The sequence below is a fragment of the Bufo bufo genome, chromosome 4, assembly GCF_905171765.1.
Source record: "Bufo bufo chromosome 4, aBufBuf1.1, whole genome shotgun sequence".
Taxonomy (NCBI): domain Eukaryota; kingdom Metazoa; phylum Chordata; class Amphibia; order Anura; family Bufonidae; genus Bufo; species Bufo bufo.
Genome location: NC_053392.1, coordinates 340,483,960 through 340,504,636, shown reverse-complemented (window position 1 = coordinate 340,504,636; position 20,677 = coordinate 340,483,960). Strand labels below are relative to the sequence as shown.

General features: G+C 40.8%; 1 protein-coding gene across 1 annotated transcript in view; it reads left to right on the top strand.

The window, feature by feature from the left end:
- LAMA4 (laminin subunit alpha 4) overlaps positions 1 to 20,677 on the top strand; it is a 140,605-nt gene that overhangs the window by 102,024 nt on the left and 17,904 nt on the right. Inside the window, exons 19-30 of the mRNA XM_040428892.1 lie at positions 752 to 937; positions 3,947 to 4,086; positions 6,210 to 6,365; positions 8,472 to 8,617; positions 9,147 to 9,309; positions 11,153 to 11,286; positions 13,064 to 13,235; positions 13,323 to 13,454; positions 13,728 to 13,867; positions 14,715 to 14,850; positions 16,126 to 16,263; positions 20,478 to 20,611. Coding sequence (XP_040284826.1) covers positions 752 to 937; positions 3,947 to 4,086; positions 6,210 to 6,365; positions 8,472 to 8,617; positions 9,147 to 9,309; positions 11,153 to 11,286; positions 13,064 to 13,235; positions 13,323 to 13,454; positions 13,728 to 13,867; positions 14,715 to 14,850; positions 16,126 to 16,263; positions 20,478 to 20,611 — 1,777 coding nt within the window. The remainder of the gene's footprint in view (positions 1 to 751; positions 938 to 3,946; positions 4,087 to 6,209; positions 6,366 to 8,471; positions 8,618 to 9,146; positions 9,310 to 11,152; positions 11,287 to 13,063; positions 13,236 to 13,322; positions 13,455 to 13,727; positions 13,868 to 14,714; positions 14,851 to 16,125; positions 16,264 to 20,477; positions 20,612 to 20,677) is intronic.

Genomic DNA, 20,677 nt, shown 5'->3' with positions numbered 1-20,677 from the left:
GCCTGTAATGATATCACCTCTGCGTATAGATAAGGCAGGATCCTCCATTCACAATAGGTGTTTGTCAGAGCTTATCTATTATTTCCTTGCATAACGACTTCTGCACAGGACCCAGAGCATGCCTAGAAAACTGTCCCATAGAAGACAATGAGGTCCCCTCCTGACCATTGTGCCCATGGCCCATGGTGGCTGCTGTAAAGCAATTTTCCTGATGTTTTCTAAATGCAGTTAAGAACAGCTCAGACAATATGGCCGCCACCATAGTCATGTTCGGGAAATAGAATAAAACAATTTGTAATCAGAAAATAAAAACAGATTAGAAAAAAAGGGAGATTTGTTACTATCTGGTTTTCACTGTCAGAAAAAAATTCTAGGTGACACATTTCCTTTAAATGATGTAGATTTACCGCAGGCAAATTCACAGCATTTCTGTCCCATGTGGCTATAAACTCTGTGCATGCAGCATCAGATGCAATATGGCACAATTTTTTTTTTTATCATATTCATATGGAATTTGACAGATAAACCTCCATATGGAACCGGGGGCCTATAGAGTAAAATCCCTTTGCACCTCTGTCCCTATTACAGTTTATGATGCATATAGTTTATATGAACACTCTAATATTACATTCATTACAATAGACTTCTTCACCCTTTTACCACTTATTGTCTATGTAAAGTGCATGGCTCCATGTTTTATTATATGAATGCATCAGCAAAAAATTTCATTTTTTCCACGTCCTTATAACAGATGATACCAGAAAACAGCTAGAGAAGTCCAAGCTCTTGGTGGACAAGGCTCTAAACGCCACTGCTGTGGTATCTGAGGTGACTGACCCAATGGAAAAAAATGTAAACATGTGGGCAGAAAACCTAAGTAATTCGAATTTTGATGCCTCCGATTACAATTCTGTTGTTAACTCAGCCGGAGAAACAGGTAAGAAATTGTCCTCTGCACTTTTTATATACATTAGACGAATGGTATGTACTTGCTGAGGCCCCATTCACACGATCCACAAAACACAGACACCAGCCAGGTGCACCCCGCCTCACTGTGCAGAGCCATTGAGTTCAATGGATCCCCAAGATGCAGCCAAAGATAGGACATGTCCTAGCTTTCATGGTGCGGCCACATGGGCCCGGAAGCACATAGAAGGGGCATAGCTTAATGCCGCAATATATTGCCATAGCCAGTAAGCCAACCAAGAAGTGGCATATGAAAAGGAAAAGTGTCTAACAAGTCTAGCAGGATGCACCAAATTTAACAAACAGCTTGAGCCACTGTGATTAGAGATGAGCGAATTTCCTAGAAATTCGATTCGGCTGATTCGCCGAATTTCACAATATAATTTGCTTTGTGACGAATTACTTCGTCACGAAGCCCATTTTTTGTAAGTAGCGGCTGCAATGACAGGGAGCTGCGATAGCGCCACCCCCGTCATTGTACCCCTCAGATGCCGCGTTCATACATGATGGCGGCATCTGAGTGTAATTTCACACTGTTTTTAACAATGTAAAAACAATTACATCAAACTTACCGCCTCCATTTGCTCGCAACGGGATTTCGGCCGAGATCTTCAAGCAAGATGGAGGCTGGCGACCCGTCGCAAGCAAATGGAGAAAAACAGAACTGGATCGCACATCCACAGTGCTATGCTTTGATCTAATTAACCTCGCTTCTCAGCGCAATATTAAGTGTACAACCCCCTATACTGCATGCTGTACAAGAGGCATTAGTCTACATTTTGATCAAAAGGCATAAGCCCACTCACCGTCTCAAGGTTGCCTCTTTGAGTGGGACCTACTCTGAACTTGGCGCAGCACTGCGCGGCGACCACCAGCAACACAGCACCGCACCATCAGGCGGTGGGATCCAGCAGCCAAACAGCACCCCTGATGCCTGGCAATGCCACCTCGGCACTGGACCCCACCTACCCACCAGCACAGCACCACAGCAACAATAGCCGCCACGCAGCACCGCACCATGTGAAAAGAGGCCACCACGCCGAACTGCGTCATCTGAACAGTTGTCTAACACAACATGTCCTAAACTATCAGGAACTCCAACTGAGAGCTGGCAGGTCCATTCACACTCATATTTTACTCCTGCTAATTAAAATCACCTGTGCAGAATGGGAGGAGTGCTGATACCATTCTATATATACGTATGTCAAATGGACATGTAGTGCTGTACTGGTGAGTAGGTGGGGCCCAGTGCCGGGGTGCTGTTTGGCTGCTGTGTCCCGCCGTCTGCTGGTGCTGTGCTGTGGTGCTGGTGGTCGCCGTGCAGTGCCGCGCCAGATTTGGAGGTCCCCTCGCAGTGCTACGCCAAGTTTAGAGTAGGTCCCACTCAAAGAGGCAACCTTGAGGCGGTGAGTGGGCTTATGCCTTTTGATCAAAATGTACACTGACTAATGCCTGTCCGCTGTCCGCTTCACGAAAATGAGCCAAACTGACCCGTCCTGGCACACAATGTAAGTCAATGGGGACAGATCCGTTTTCACTGACACAATCTGACAAAATGGAAAACAGATCCGACTCCCATTGACTTTCAATGGAGTTCATGACGGATCCGTCTTGGGTATGTTACAGATAATACAAACGGATCCATTCATGGCAGATGCATGCGGTTGTATTATTGTAACGGAAGCGTTTTTGCAGATCCATGAAGGATCCGCCCAAAACACAAGTTTGAAAGTAGCCTTAGACAATTTCAGGTTAAATTGATTCACTGACACGAAGCACGAGGAATTTCGGCTTATAGGCAAATCGAATTTATTCTGAAATTCGGATCGAATTCCACTTCATGGGATTTCATTCGCTCATCTCTAACTGTGATGAATGGGACATATCTTCCTGCCTGGTATATTTACCATGCTGAGATTAAAGACATACCTCCCAACCGTCCCGGATCTGGTGGGACAGTCCTGGATTTCAGTGGCTATCCCATTGTCCCAGTACGGAGGAGGTATGTCCTGCTTTCTAGCAGCTGTCTATGCATCCATAGGAAGCAGAGACAGTTGCCTGTATTATGATGAAGCAGACAGCCGGCATCGGCTCCCTGCTTCATCATCCCTCCCCCCTGCCGACTCTCCACACCTCTGGTCTGTGCGGGGGCGGGGACTATAAGTCTCCTCACGCCGTTTAAGCCGCTCTCATAAGGAGATGTTGTAGTCCCCGAATTCTGACATAGGCCTTTCACCCACTTAAGCCAGTACTCTCTGCTCTTCACTGATGAGGGGCAATCACCCTTAAACAGCTGTCTGCAGATGAGATGCTGGCTTATTATCCAAGTCATGTCTGAAGGCCTTTCAAAAGGTCAAACATTGACTTATAAGATACCCAACTTACATCTGGTAGCATTATTGGCAGAGCTTATTAAGAGCTCATCTGCATACCTTCTTTCCAGAGGAGCCTCCAAGGCCTATAAGACTCCTCACGCTGTTTAAGGTGCTCTCCATAAGGAGATGTTGTATTTCCCAAATCCAGGCACTTACTAATGTATTGTGATTGTCCATATTGCCTCCTTTGCTGGCTAGATTAATTTTTCCATTGCATTATACACTGCTCATTTCCATAGAAAAAGCGCCAGCCTATGCGCACTCCCACAGTCCCGACCACCAGAGAAGCTAGCACCTTTTCCTATAGTGTGCAAGCACAACCACCACTGATGGATTACAGGATGGTCATAATTCCTGGAAAAGAGTAGTGTATAATGTGATGGAAAAATGGATCACGCCAGCAAAGGAAGCAATATGGACAATCACAACACATTAGTAAGTGTCTTGTATTAACTTTCTCTACATGATAAAGGCCAGTTGCTGAAATGAGACAACCCCTTAAAGAAATCAGCCCCATTGTAGATAGATTACACAAAGTTTCGTATATGCTGCTTTTCACATGGAGTTTTTGTACCTTGTGTCAATGTCTTTGTATTTTATTTCAGTTAAGAATTTGACAGAAGTGATGCCATTGCTCCTAAATAAGCTACGCACTGTAGAGCACAAATTCCCTGCAAACAATATCTCATCTAGTATTAACCGCATCCGTGAGCTGATCGCACAGACAAGAAGCATAGCCAGTAAGGTAGGATGGTCATGAGCCTTTACCATACTTGCTAACATGGTACTGATGCGCCAACTGATCATGTCACAAACACTTCATAATCTCTTCATCTCTATGGAATTGGAGTCTTTGGAGTGACATGTACAGCAGCTATATTATACTGCTAGTCCAGGGGTCTGCAACCTTTAAGACATAAAGAGCCACTTGGAACCGTTTCCGAAGGAAAAAAAAAACCTGGGAGCCGCAAAACCATTGCGACATTTAAAACAAATATAACACTGCATATATTGTTTCTTACCTTAATGCTATATACAGGATCGTGCAGTCAGCTGTCAATCTGAAGAAAAAAAGGACTTTTTCACTTAACAATGTAAAATATATTTTTGCAAATTAATAGCTAATTAAAATATTTAATTTACCTTTACCAGACCCCCCCCAATCATGTGCCAGTAATACCAGACCCCCCCAATCATGTGCCAGTAATACCAGACCCCCCTCTTAACATGAGCCGCGGCAAAGGTTCAAAAGAGCCGCGGGTTGCAGACACCTGTGCTAGTCAGAAAAATTCTACTTCATGTATCATTATGTCCTGCACAGTGTGATTTGAGAATATCGCTGCTAAAATAACGTCATATACAGATCTAGAAAAGGTTAACTTGATACTTAAAAGGGTTGTCCCTTAGGCCTCCTGCACACGACAGTTTTTTTTCCCCGTTTACTGGCCGTTTTTTGCGTTCCGTATACGGTCAGTATACGGAACCATTCATTTCAATGGTTCCGCAAAAAAAACTGAATGTACTCCGTATGCATTCCGTTTCCGTATTTCCGTTTTTCCGTTCCGTTCTAACATAGAACATGTCCTATTATTGCCCGCAAATCACGTTCCGTGGCTCTATTCAAGTCAATGGGTCCGCAAAAAAAACGGAACACATACGGAAATGCATCCGTATGTCTTCCGTTTCCGTTCCGTTTTTTGCGGAACCATCTATTGAAAATGTTATGCCCAGCCCAATTTTATCTATGTAATTACTGTATACTGTATATGCCATACGGAAAAACGGACCGGAAAAACGGAATAGAAACGTAAACACAACGGAAACAAAAAACGGAACAACGGATCCGTGAAAAACGGACCGCAACACACTGAAAAAGCCATACGGTCGTGTGCAGGAGGCCTAATAATGAATATTTTGGAAGGCTGCAAAATGTTTACACATTGCTTTGTTTTCTTCACCAACTTAAAGGGGTTTTCCGGGAATAAAATATTGATGACCTATCTTTAGGATATGAGTAAAATTAGACTCCAGCACTCACTTTTTTTCGAAGTATCAAGTTCTCCATTTATTCAAGTTACACACTTTTTTTCGAAGTATCAAGTTCTCCATTTATTCAAGTTACACACGGACAGTACAGGGCTCAAGATCTCTCTTGGTACAGGCTGTTTTTAAAAACAGCCTGTACCAAGAGAGATCTTGAGCCCTGTACTGTCCGTGTGTAACTTGAATAAATGGAGAACTTGATACTTCGAAAAAAAGTGAGTGCTGGAGTCTAATTTTACTCATTTTCTATGTACCTGAACAAGGAGGTTGAAAAACCAGGACACCGAGCACGCGGATACATTCCTACCGTAGATATAGTGAGCTGGTATCCCACAGTATACATTTTAACTATCTTTAGGATAGGTATTCAACATATGATCGGTGGGTGTCCGACTCTGAGCACTGCCACCGATCAGATGTTTGAAGAGGCGGCGGCACTCCAGTGAGCGCGTCAACCTCATCAAAGCATGCTAAGCACACCACTGTACATTATATAGCGGCTCAGTTTTGTATTGCAGTCCATGCCCATTCACTTGAATGGGACTGAACTGCGCCTATGCCATGTGACTGATGAACGTGACATCACTGGCCTAGGAAGAGGCCCTAGGACTTATCGGAGGGTGCGACCTCTTAAAACAGCTGATTGATGGAGATGCCAGGAGTCTGACATCCACCAATCAGATACTGATGGTCAATCCTGAGGATAGGACTTTAATATTCTACTCCTAGAATATCGCTTTAAGATCTATGATCAACTTAAGATGTATGGCAAGATCTTGTCACAGCCCCTTATTGTCCCTGTGCATTCTATATTTTTCATTTAAGGTTCAAGTATCAATGAAGTTTGAAGGCAAATCAGCAGTTAATGTGAACTTGAAGACAAACGTAGCCGACCTGAAGGCTTATTCCTCTATCATTATGTACATTAATCCAGAGGCCCGCCAACAAGACAGATTTATTATGTATCTAGGAAACAAAAATGTAAGTAATCGTTGTTAAAGCAACTATTAGTTTTTTCTTGGTTGCATTCAATAAGTTACAAAACAGATAAAAAAATGCTTTATCAATATGCTGCCATGGCATGTGACCAGACACGCCGTATAGCATAAGAGCTGGCATAAACATACAGTGTAAGCATTGAGAAGACCATGACTGATCTATATCAAATTTATCTATGATGGATTTTGAATTCCCATACTTTCAGTATATATTACCTTTCTTCCTTGAGAGGACCACTCATCTTGAGGACCATTTGACTATTTTGCAAGTTTGGATAGTCATCTCATAGAGATTTCGTAGCATCTGCAATTGTACAAATATAACTCATTATGCCAACACCATACCTGGGGAGATTCATGTTCTAAAAAATATGGCACATATAACAATATATTCATGTGCTGGCATATTAGCTATAGAGTTTGAGTTCTGTTTCATAAGACAGCACCTTAATCTTGTATAGCATCAGATGTGGACATTGATGTGGAAGGAGATTTGGCTCCAGCAGATGTCCTTATTACAACACTGACATGTAAGCAAGCAAGGACAGAATTATCATAAGGACACAGGCACTGCCACCTCTGTCAGCCAGTCTGCCAAACTGCATACACTGAAACCTCTCCAAAAGAGCATAGTCTAATTTAAACGGGTTGAGCAGGGGTTTTGTATTTGCAGGATAGGTCATTAATATCTGATCGGGAGGGGTCCGACACCCAGTATTCCCCGCCGATCAGCTGTTTGAAGAGGAGGCGGGGCTCCATGTGAGCACTGATTTCTCTTCTCTACACTGTCTGTCGTCTCCTGTTCATCGGCGGCATAGTGTAATTACAAATACTCTCTCCCGAGACAACGGACAGTGTAATAAAGAGGAAGTAGCACTCACATGGAGCGCCGTCTACTCTTCAAACATCTGATCGGTAGGGGGTGGGGGTGGCGAATCCCTGCCGATCAGATATTGTTGACCTATCCTCAGGATAGGCTGCACAACCCCTTTAAGAAGACTACCCCCCTATCCAGAACAGTTTATAACAGATTTTTAGTTCCACCACATACTATGTATGCTGGCCATCTTCTCTGAGAAGACAACCCCCTAGGAACTCAGCACAGTAATTTACCACTAAATACAAAATGAATTCTGTTTTATAATAAAGGCCCAGTCTGTTTTGATAAGACAGTACAACCATTTAACTTTTTTCACATTTTGTTATGTTGCATCCTTGTGATAAAATAAAATAAAAATATCAAGTTTTCACACAAAAATCTGCACTCAATACTCCATATTGATCAAGTGAAAACAAGATTTTAGAAATATTTGCAAATTTCTCAAAATATTTTGCATGGACATAAGTCATGCCCTTTATTATGACACTTGAAACTTATCTCTGGGGACTTCCCATTTCTATTGATCATGTTTGAGATATTTATTTGCTTTGATTGAAGTGAATCTATGGCAAATTCAGTTGATTGGACATGATTTGGAAAGACACACATCTGTCTATATAATGTCTCACAGCTGACAATGCAAAAACCAAGTCAAGGAAGGAAAAGAGCTTCCTGTAGAGCTAAGAGATAGTATTGTGTGGAGGTACATCTAAAGAAGGGTACAAACTTTTCTGCTACACTGAAAATTCCCAAGAGCACATTGGCCGTAAATGGAAGAAGTTTGGAACAACCAGGACTCTTTCTAGAGCTGGCTGCCCCACCAAACTACGTAATTGGGGGCGAAGGGCTTTGATAAGAGTGGTGACCAAGAACCCAATGGTCACTGTGGCTGAGCTCCAAAGATCCTGTGTTGAAATGGGAGAAACTACCAGAAGGTCAAACATCACTGTTTTTCCTTTTCAATAAATTAGCAACATTTTTGAATATTCTGTTTTCACTGTTATTATAGAGTATGGAGTGAAGAATGATGCAGAAAATTTTAGCCCAAGGCCACAACATAACAAAATGTTAATAAAAGTGAAAAGTTTTGAAGACTTTCTAAATGCATTGCATATTGAAAAATTGACTTAAAAAACTGAATTATAAGGATGAATATGTGAAATATTAAGACTTTGTATTACCTTTACTGATCCATTCACATTTTTCTAGGCCAAATCAGACTACATGGGTCTTGCAATTAAGCGTAATAGCCTTGTATATGTGTACAACCTTGGAAAAGGAGATGTAGAGATTCCATTGGACTCCAAACCTGTCAATACATGGCCATCATACTTCAGTCTTGTGAAAATAGAAAGGTAACATGCATCAACCTACAGATTAGCACAACACATGTTTCACATATAAACCAGTTGTTCTAAAAGTACATAATGTTTGGGCCTCAGCCTCTCAGCCAATAATAAGGGCTGTGCTCGTGCCATCACTTGCAGGTGCCAGCTGTATTATACAGCTGGCACCTTGCTCTCATTGCTAGAATCAGCGTTAACTCCAATCATGGTAGTTTAGACCTCTCAAATGCCTTAGTCAGTGATGACTGCAGCCTCTAAGTGGTTAGAGAAAGGGAATGGACAAAGCTGTGTAATTCTGGTGCCTACTTCAGATGATTGGCAGGATGAGGGCTGTTGAACACTGGCCAATCAGATATTGATGGCCTATTCTGAGGATAGTCCATCAACATAAAAGTTGGACAACTCCTTTAAGGGGTAATACATTGAGAAGATAAATATTGTATTTGATGTAATAAGGTCTACTTTACAGTTACATTGAGGTAAATGTAAAAATACTATTTATATTGTCATATGGTATTAATATCTAATCATGTCATAGACTGGGAAGACATGGCAAAGTGCTTTTAACTATACCCAGTGAGAGCAGTACAGCAGAGGAGAAGTTCATTAAGAAGGGCGAGGCTTCTGGAACTGATTCTTTGCTTGATCTAGAACCGCAAAACACAGTCTTCTACGTAGGCGGTGTGCCGGATGGATTTAAGGTATGAATTGTGTATGAAAACTAAATCTCTATAAGTAATGATGTTATCATGCCAAAAAACAGCTCTACAAAAACAGACAATAATTATAACTGCTAAAACGATGTATTGCTCAGGCTTTTCTTAGGAAAATTGTTGTAAATTTTTATACCGTACTTTGAACAGAGAATCCATGTAATACATTGTATGCTATTATGGTTTTCAAAAGTTAAAGCAGAGATGACTCTTTTCATTGAAGAGTGAATGGACTGCAATAAAATATGCCACATAACCACACACACCCTGTACAGTAGATTTATTGAATATATATGCTAAAGTGATTATAACAGCCAGGATGACCTGTTATATTCTGAGAAGTGTGCCTTAAAGGGGTTCTGCACTTTGTTTAAACTGATGATACTCTGGATAGATAATCAGCATCTGATCGGCGGGGATCTGACACCCAGGACCCCTGCCGATCAGCTGTTTGAGAAGGCAGCGGTGCTGGCAGTAGTGCCACAGCCTTCTCGCTGTTTACCGCAGGCCCAGTGACGTCACGACTAGTATCACTGGCCTGGGCGGGGCTAAGCTCCATTCAAGTGAACAGAGCTTAGCCCAGGCCAGTGAAACTAGTCGTGACGTCACTGGGCCTGCGGTAAACAGCGAGAAGGCCGAGGCGCTACTGCCAGCACCGCTGCCTTCTCAAACAGCTGATCGGCAGGGGTCTCGGGTGTCGGACCCCTGCCGATCAGATGCTGATGATCTATCCAGAGGATAGATCATCAGTTTTTAAAAAAAACTGCAGAACCCCTTTAATTAAAGAGGTATTCTTGTCTGGACATATGAATATGATATGCCATAAGTGTCTAGTAGTTGTTGGGCCCACCTTTGGGACGTGCTCCTATTTCAGGAACGATGTCCCACCGTGAATGGAGAGCAGGAAGCGCATGGGCAACCACCCATCCGTTCACTGCCATGAGACTTCTGAAAACAGTAGAGTGCAGACTTGGCTATTTTCGGGAGTCCCATAGAGGTGAATAGAGGGGTGGCCACACATGCGCTACTTGCTCTCCATTTACTGCAATGGGACTTCCGAAAATAAATAAGCATGTTTTTTGGAAGGCCCATAGAAGCAAAAGGAGGGGGTGCTGCACATGTATGGCACGCTTTCTGTTCATGATGGAGGCCCCATAGGAGCATGTCCCAGGGGTGACACCCACATCCTTGTGATATTTATGACATATCCTATCAATATACACAGAACATAACAGCACTCTCAAGGCACTAAATACAAAATCTATATGTTAACTAATACCATGTTTGATAAATAAATATGAGGTTCTTTAATATATTTTGATCAACAAATATCTGTGACCACCCACCACAGTAAGGTGACCTTTGTCCAGACAGGAACCTACTCTGTTTAATACCTATCTCTATGCCAGTGGGCATCGGGCAAACCCCACACATATACTGTGTTGGTATGGTCATGACATAATAATAAATATACTATATAGTAGAGAAAAAAATTTATGTAATGTGAATGGACCCTATGGTGGCACCATATTGTCTCTACAGTTCTGTACCAAGGACCAATAGACATTTTGCATACAGCTTGTTGGAAAATCTCTCATTAACTAGCCTATGGGTAGGGAGCTGATTATAGGTGTCATTAAAATATCTGAAGCTGAATAACAATTTCAAATGAATAGATTTGTTATAAGTTAATAATGAAAAACCCATGCTCTCTTAATAAGTATCTCACAGGTATTTACGTATTTTTGTACAGGTTACCTTTAACCAATGCACAGATTTATAAGTAACTAATATTAGCATGTAAATTACATCTCCTTGCTGTTTCTTTCAGCTCCCAGACAGTTTGAACCTACCCAGTTTTGTGGGTTGTCTGGAGCTTGCATCTGTGAATGATGACGTTGTCAGTTTATACAATTTCCGGGACAAATATAACATAAATACAGTCACATCACCACCTTGTAGGAGGTAAGACGACGCTTGGCATTTGGACTACTCTATGCCCCTATTTTGTGTACATACATTAAAATATTCAATTGCATTAATATTTTATTTGGATATGCCACTACTTCCAAACTGGTTGAGGTCAAAATGCTGGGACCCCTTAAGAATTGAAGGTAAAATAGTGTTTGTTAAGCCCTGTGAACCCTACATAGATTTCACTTGAATGTAGTTAAGGAGCAGTAGCAGGGGATGCTTCTGTGCAAAAGAGAGGGCCAGAGATTTATTTTTAGGATCAGCAAAGGGGAGGTTAGATCCTCACCAATTATGATGTTAATATGGCATATCCTAGCAATATGTTATAAGATTAGAGATAGAAATATCCCTTGAAGGAAATAATTCTTTCAGTAACTGAGGCTGTATGTAATTGTTTGCTGTTGACCTCTCCTCCACCTTTCTCTTAGCTAGTGCACATGGGATGCATTTTGGTGCAAAAATTCTCAAAAAATCGGCATGACTTATTTGCATATTGTGACACCGATTCTGTTTTGGTTTGTAACCCTTTGCTTTGCAAAATGTGAAATTTGTGGCAGAAATCTGCAGCATAAATTCACTTTGGATTCTATGCAGATTTCTTACACAACACGTTGATAAGATTGGTTCAAATATTGTCCAATTTGTTGCTACTGTAAAATGCTGATGATTTTCGACCTACAATTTTGCACTAGAATATCTGCAGAGTATCTATCACGTGTGGGCGTACCGTTATGGTTCACATATACTAGACTGGTAGTTTAATTAGTTCTTAAAATTATTATCTACATAGGCGTAAAGGGATTTTCTGGGTCCTCTATATTGATGACCCATCAATATCTGATCGGTATGGGTCAGACACCCAGTACCAAACCCCTCTCAATCAGCTGTATGAAGAGCCTGTAGTGCTCCTGTAAGTTCTGTGGCCTCCTTACAGATAACCAAGTACAGCATCATACATTGCATAGCGGCTGTGCTTGGTATTTGAGCCTCAGCTCATTCACATGAATAGGACTGAACTGCAACTAGGCCGTGTGACCCATGAACGTGATGTTACTTTCCTAGTATGAAGCCATGGCACTCACTGGGGCGCTGTGACCTCTTCAAAGAGTAGATCGCTGGGGATGCTGGAAGTCATACCCTCACAGATCAGATATTAATGACCTACTCTGAGGACCGGTGATCAAAATAGGAATCCCAGAAAACTCCTTTAAAGCAACATGTAGACATAAATGGGACTGAACTACAACTAGGCCATGTGACCTATGAACGTGATGTTACTGTCCTAGCATAAGGCCGTGGCACTCACTGGAGAGCCGTGGCTTCTTCAACCATCCGACTGCTGAGGGTGCTGGGAGTCAGACCCCCACGGATCAGATATTGAAGACCGATCCTGAGGACAGGTCATCAATATAGGAATCCAAGAACAACATGTAGACATGAATGGGACTAAACTGCAACTAGGCCATGTGACCCAAGAACGTGATGTTACTTTCCTAGTATAAGGTCATGCACTCACTGGAGCGCTAAAGTCTCTTCAACCAGTAGATGCTGGGGGTGCTGGAAGTCAGACCCTCACCAACCAGATATTGATGACCTATCCTGAGGACAGATTATCAATATAAAAATCCTGGAAAACTCCTCTAAAGCAAGATGTAGACATCCAGATTATCCTGTGTATCATGTAATCTTTATACATATTTATAATATGAGTATAAAATAATATTATAATAATAATAATAATTAACAATGTGCTTGTTTTTCTATATAGAAATAGGTTGGCTTTCACCCAAAGTCGTGCGGCCAGTTACTTCTTTGATGGTTCTGGTTATGCCGTCATACGTAATATTGAAAAGAGAGGACGTTTTACCCAAGTTACTCGTTTTGATGTTGAAGTTCGAACACCTGTAGATAATGCTCTTATTTTCTTGATGGTTAATGGAGTAAGTGTACACCTTGTTTCCTACTATTCAATATGTCACACGAGACTGTACCTGTATACTGAATGTTTGCTTACTATCCTCTCCTAGACGAAGTTCTTTAGTCTGGAAATCCAAGATGGCTACCTGAGGCTGTTGTATGACTTTGGATTCAGTAAGGGTCCAGTTCTTCTAGATGACTCGATGAAAAAAGCACAGATCAATGATGCAAGATATCATGAGGTATAGTATGATATGTCGTAGCGCAGCAGCTCCTAAAGCAGCTGCCCAGGATTAAAAAAGACAAAGCCTTTTTTTTTCCATAAACTGCCACGTCTGTCCACGGTCAGTGTCTGATACTGAAATATAGCCCTATAGACGTGAATGAGGCACTGCTTTTGGGAAAGGGGGAGCAAGCCTTGTTTTCCAATCTTGGACAACTGCTTTACACTAAAATGTGAGCATGAGAATTCTGTTAAATAGACCAGAATACAAATGACCAATTTCGTTTTCTAGATTTCTGTAATTTATCACAATTCCAAGAAGATGATCTTGGTGGTTGACAGAAAACATGTAAAGAGTGTTGACAATGATAAAACCTCAATTCCGTTTACTGACATATTTATAGGAGGAGCGCCTTCACACGTTCTGCAGAGGTACGTTCATTTCATTCTCAATAGTACAATACCATAGACAGCCATCGCAAATCAAAGCTACCAACATTACAGAGGTAAAATATCTCTAGATTAATATTAAATCCTCCTGGAAGAAATATACTTATACTGCACACATTTAGCTACAAAATACATTTTAAATGCAACCCATTTGCCCCAATTTACAGTAGGTATAGTATTTAGGATTTTTATTAAAGGGGTTGTCCCATGAAAAATATTCTACAGTCTTTAAACCAGCAACTGGATCTGAATACTTTTGTAATTGTATGTAATTATTCAATAAAATGCATCTGTATAGCGCCACCTGGTGTTGTTTTTTTGTTTTGTTTTTTTCTTATTTCTTTGTCCGGCTCACTGAGGTGGCCACACATGCCCAGTTTCATTCTGTAACTGACTCTTGAGCTGTGATAGGGAGAGAGCAGCAGCAGAAAGGACATGTCCCCTGAGATTCTACAGAAAGGACACTCCCCTTGAGCTGCCAGCTTGATATAAATCTACCAGAGCAATTGGAGCAATAAATGGGAAGATTTCTGCATGAGGTACAGGGCTAGTTCTAGCTTTGTTAGAAAGAGATTTTTTTTTTTTTTATGTACTATATTAGGTCAGATTTCCATTTCTTACATTAAACATGGGATGACCCCTTTGATGCCAAAGTTCTCCAGTTTATTATTAACTTATTTTATTAGTAGGCAAGGTAAAAAATAACGATACAGAATGAGTTTTACCAAACATATCGAAAATATTGTGTTTTGGATGAAGATTCGCTGGTTATATACATTAGTGACAAAACATAAGGTGGCTATGATATTTCCCTCTCTCTACTCTGCAGTATGCGGACACACCTGGCTGCAGACATAGCCTTCCGAGGATGCATGAAAGGTTTCCAGTTCCAGAAGAAAGATTTCAATCTGTTAGAGGAGCAAGACACTATTGGTATCAGTTATGGGTGTCCTGAAGAGTCACTGGTAAGTTACAAGATAATGCATTGCAGTATTATATATCCTATAGTGTACAATGTAAATAGCTTCAGCCTAGGTGGTTCTGTGAAAGTTATTTTACCCAAAATGCTTGTCTGAAGATCGGCTATCTTAGCTTGGGGTTTAATGACTAAAGCAAGGATTGGCAAAATGTCTATTTAGGTCTTAGAATTTGAGGCGGAAATGAGAGGATAACAGAGAAGAATGCATTTAGGTAGTTGTGATCATTGAGCAATCAGCAGTCAGTGGCCATACACTTTAGATAGCTGTCAGCCAAAAACTGGCCATAGGGGGAGATTCAGGAGGCCAATATACATATTCCAACATAGTTATCCAGTCTGACAAGATCAGCAGCTTTGGCCGACATTAATGTACTGTAATATGTATGGCCAGCTTTATCTGGTGGCAGCTTATCTTGATTGAGAACAAAGAATTGGTCATGTTAAAATGCAATAGGAGTATAAAAACTACACAGAAGCAGTATTTTTTTCCTTAATAGTTATTTACTTTATATAAATAGATTGCACTTCATCACCAACATAGCGGTCAATCTTGAGAAAGTGGTGGTGTCCCCAAAACATCACTGGACGTGTGGTCACGCTACCTCAGTTACCGTCACATGGATTTCTAACAGTCTGGCATGGACACCGCTTATGGACTTTTTCATACTGCTATTTTGGGTTCGAAGTGCAATATATTTATATAAAGTGAAGAATTACTACACAAAAAGACTGCTTCCATGCACTTTTATATGGACGTTCACTTGAGATTGTGAGACTCGCTATTTGCAAACATGTTGCATAAGCAATGCCACCTCTTGGGTTTAATTACCATATTTCAAATTCAACATGACCCTTCTTTACCCCAACATCTGCCTTTGGAGAGAAAATAAGGACACCATCATACATAGTCAATGGTAGGCCATGTTAACAAAGAAAAGAAACAATGGAGGAACGATAAGGAAGGGTGGATGAGTCAAACAGCAAAGTGGCGACATAAAAAGTGCTGACCTATCATGCAGATTTGCCGTCATTTCCTGTATGGTGAAGGTCCACCTGCCTGGACCTTCACTGATCCTCAACATGAAGGGGCTTAATTAGCACTGCAGCTCTTCACAGTTTTTCCCCGCTCCTATCTTCCCACTGGAATTATATAGGTCATTTATGCGATTAAAAATGACTTAGGGTAGGGGCTTCTATAGTAAATATATGTATATCCATATTTCTGCACGTAGAATCATGTTTTACCTTCATTTAATCCTAGATATCCCGCAGTGCGTATTTTAGTGGGCAAAGCTTTTTGGCATCTAGTCAAACACTGTCACCATTTGATGCATTTGAAGGAGGTTTTAGCTTTAAAACACTACAGCCTAGTGGACTGTTGCTTTATCATTCTGATGGGGTGAGTAGAAATGTAACATAGTGATAGTAATTATGTTTCTCATATCCAGTATACGGGACTCTTGAGATCAAACTTTGTGTTATCATTGTTCTCATTATTAAATGTTTCATAGTTCAGTGTATCCGTGCTGTAGTTTTAACAATACTCGTAGCAGCCCTGCTAAATATGTATTAAAGGGGTTGTGCCATGGAAAATATTCAGCATTTTTCAAACCAGGATCTGGATCTGAATGCTTTTGTAATTGTATGTAATAAAAAATTTATGGGGTAATTTATTAAGACCGGCATTTTAGATGCTGGTCTTAATAACCCTGCAATGGCACTTGATGCGCCTAAGTTATATAGATGTGCTGGCCTCTACATAACTTAGGCGCATCCACCACCGTCGTACAACAGTTTTAAATCTACGCCAGCTTCCTTGCTGGTGTAGATTTAGAGTATTTTCTACGACAAAACCTGGCAAAGAAAATAATAAATGAGACAGACCTGCCAGTTCGCCCTCTTCTTCGCCATCCCAGGCCCCCTTTTTTAGAACTCCAATACCTGGTGTGGAAGGGGAAGAAGTTGCAGATTTTGCCGCAAATCACTTTTACGACAAAAGCTGCGCTAAAAATACGCCAAATAGTGGAGTATATTTGATCGTAAATGACCCCTTAGGGCTCATTCATATGACCGTATGTTTTGTTCCGCACCTGTTTCGCATCATTTCAATGGGGCCGCAAAAAATGCGGACAGCACACCCTGTGCTGTCCGCATCCATTGTTCAGTTCCGCTGCCCCACAAAAAATATAGAGCTTGTCCTATTCTTACCCGCAATTGCGGACAGGAATAGGCATTTTCTATGAAAGTGACGCCCATGTGTGGTCCGCAAATTGCCGGTATCCGTGTTTTGTGGATTTGCAATTTGCGGACCGCAAAACACATACAGCCGTTTAAATGAGCCCTTAGTATAACTTCTGAGCTATTCAATAAAATGTATCTGTATAGCACCACCTGCTGTTTGTTCTTTTCCTTATTTCTTGTCCACCTCACTTTAGTGGTCGAACACGCTATTTTTAAATCTTCAACTCTCACCAGCCCTATCGTCTTTTAGAATTTGTAGCAGTTACAGAGAAAGTGGAGAAGCACAGACACAGCAGAAAGGGAAGCACAGAGAGACAACACAGGGTGGAGTGCAACACTGCTGGAGCACAGAAACAATATAGGGGGGAGTGCAACACTGCTGGAGCACAGAGACAATATAGGGAGAGTACAACAATGCTGGAGCACAGACACAATATAGGGGGAGTACAATAATGCTGGAGCACAGACACAATATAGGGGGGAGTACAACACTGCTGGAGCACAGAGACAATATAGGGTGGGAGTGTAACATTGCTGGAACACAGAGACAATATGGGGGGGTGCAACATTGCTGGAACATAGTGTTGAGCGAGAATATTCGAATATCGAATTGTTTTTGCGAATATCGGCACTTCGCTAATTCGCGAATATTTCGAATATAGTGCTATAAATTCGATATTTCGAATATTCGTTAAGTATTCTCCATCTTCGTTTTAGCTACCTATTCGTCAACTTCGCTAATTCTTGCAATCAAATAGGAAAGTTGACTATAGAGACAGCTAAGTTTAATTCGCTATGCGATTATATTACTTTGCTTTTTTTTTTTAAATTGAATCGTTAAATACTTGATTATTATAATGATTCTATTTATAAAAAAAAAAAAGCAAAGTAATATAATCGCATAGCGAATTAAACACAGCTGTCTCTATAGTCAACCTTCCTATTTGATTGCTAGAATTAGCGAAGTTGACGAATATGGAGCTAAAAACGAAGATGGAGAATACTTCGTTATCTTCGTTTTGAGGAATATGACGAATTCGCGAATATGACGAATGTATTCGTCATATTCCTCAAAACGAAGATAACAAAGTATTCTCCATCTTCGTTTTTAGATCCATATTCGTCAACTTCGCTAATTCTAGTAATCAAATAGGAAAGTTGACTATAGAGACAGCTGTGTTTAATTCGCTATAGAAACATAGAAACATAGAATGTGTCGGCAGATAAGAACCATTTGGCCCATCTAGTCTGCCCAATATACTGAGTACTATGGATAGCCCCCGGCCCTATCTTATATGAAGGATGGCCTTATGCCTATCCCATGCATGCTTAAACCCCTTCACTGTATTTGCAGCTACCACTTCTGCAGGAAGGCTATTCCATGCATCCACTACTCTCTCAGTAAAGTAATACTTCCTTATATTACTTTTAAACCTTTGCCCCTCTAATTTAAAACTGTGTCCTCTTGTGGTAGTTTTTCTTCTTTTAAATATGCTCTCTTCCTTTACCGAGTTGATTCCCTTTATGTATTTAAAAGTTTCTATCATATCCCCTCTGTCTCTTCTTTCTTCCAAGCTATACATATTAAGGTCCTTTAACCTTTCCTGGTAAGTTTTATCCTGCAATCCATGTACTAGTTTAGTAGCTCTTCTCTGAACTCTCTCTAGAGTATCTATATCCTTCTGGAGATATGGCCTCCAGTACTGCGCACAATACTCCAAGTGAGGTCTCACCAGTGTTCTGTACAGCGGCATAAGCACTTCACTCTTTCTACTGCTTATACCTCTCCCTATACATCCAAGCATTCTGCTGGCATTTCGTGCTGCTCTATTACATTGTCTTCCCACCTTTAAGTCTTCTGAAATAATTACTCCTAAATCCCTTTCCTCAGATACTGAGGTCAGGACTGTGTCAAATATTCTATATTCTGCCCTTGGGTTTTTACGCCCCAGGTGCATTATCTTGCACTTATCCACATTAAATTTCAGTTTCCAGAGTTCTGACCATTCTTCTAGTTTTCCTAAATCCTTTTCCATTTGGCGTTTCCCTCCAGGAACATCAACCCTGTTACATATCTTTGTATATGCGATTATATTACTTAGATTTGTTTTTTTATAAATAGAATCAAGTATTTAACTATTCAATTATTTTAAAAAAAGCAAAGTAATATAATCGCATAGCGAATTAAACACAGCTGTCTCTATAGTCAACTTTCCTATTTGATTGCTAGAATTACCGAAGTTGGCGAATAGGTAGCTAAAAACGAAGATGGAGAATACTTTGTTATCTTCGTTTTGAGGAATATGACGAATACATTTGTCATATTCATCATCTTCGCTAATTCTAGATATCAAACCAATAGGAAAGTAGCCTTAAGTTAAAATCGCAATACGCGATTATTTAAGTCGCATATTAATCGCGATAACTAGAATAATGACGAATATTCGATTTCGACGAATATGAAACGAATATTCTATCGAATATTCGCGAATTTTGTCGAAATCGAATATGGCACCTGCCGCTCATCACTACTGGAACACAGAGACAACATAGGGGGGAGTGCAACATTGCTGGAACACACAGACAATATAGGGGGAGTACAACATAGAGAGACAATAAGAGGGAAGCACAGCAAGCAGACAGGGACCACAACCAAAGAGATCAGTGGAGACACAAATGGAATATAGGAGTGCAGATAACAGAGGATGCCAGACAGGGAGCATAGAACACTTATTCCCTGCATTCCCATGATCACCCTGTAGAAGTATCCACATTCTAGAATAAATACCCCCACGGTTCAATGCACAACACAGCAGCAACCTGAGAACTGTGGGGGAACCTCTCAGCAGAGCAGTATCTCCTGATAATGCCGCTCCTCCTCCATCTCTCTCCTTCAGACTGCACTAACCTTCCTCATTACTAAACAGTCCTGTGGCCCAGCTAGAGAGTCCTCACAAATACCATTTTAAAGTAGTGATGCGGCCACCTGCTGGCTGCAATAATTGTATCAGAAATGATTATTGAAGCTTTTTAATGCTGGGCATCCCTTTCCTCCAGGCCAACTGCACAGATGGTATGCCTGTCCATGTATAAATAAAATACTGTACATATATAAAATGCCACCACATGCTGTACATAATAATGGCACCAGATAATGTAAATATATTTACTGCTAGATAAGGCTCTTTTCATATATGCATTTATAACAATATCTTTGCGTTTCAGGGATGATTTCCTCGTGTTTTTTATAATGTAACTGAAAGGACATCCTGTACTGTATGTTTCACCAACCTGTAAATTATCTCCCAACGATGTTGATGATGTTTTAGTTGAGTATGGTGACATATTGCTTTTTATCTGTTTTACTTTTAGGCTGATGTTTTTTCAGTTTCAATGGATAAAGGTGCTGTAGTCTTAAATGTAAAAGATATAAAGGTGCAGTCGAAGAAAAAACTATATAATGATGGGCACAATCACTTTATTGTTGCTTCAGTCTCACCGACAAGGTACAGTACTTGCTCATCTGTAATTTTGCGTTTCTTAAAAGGAATCTGTCCGCTCCGAAACACCCC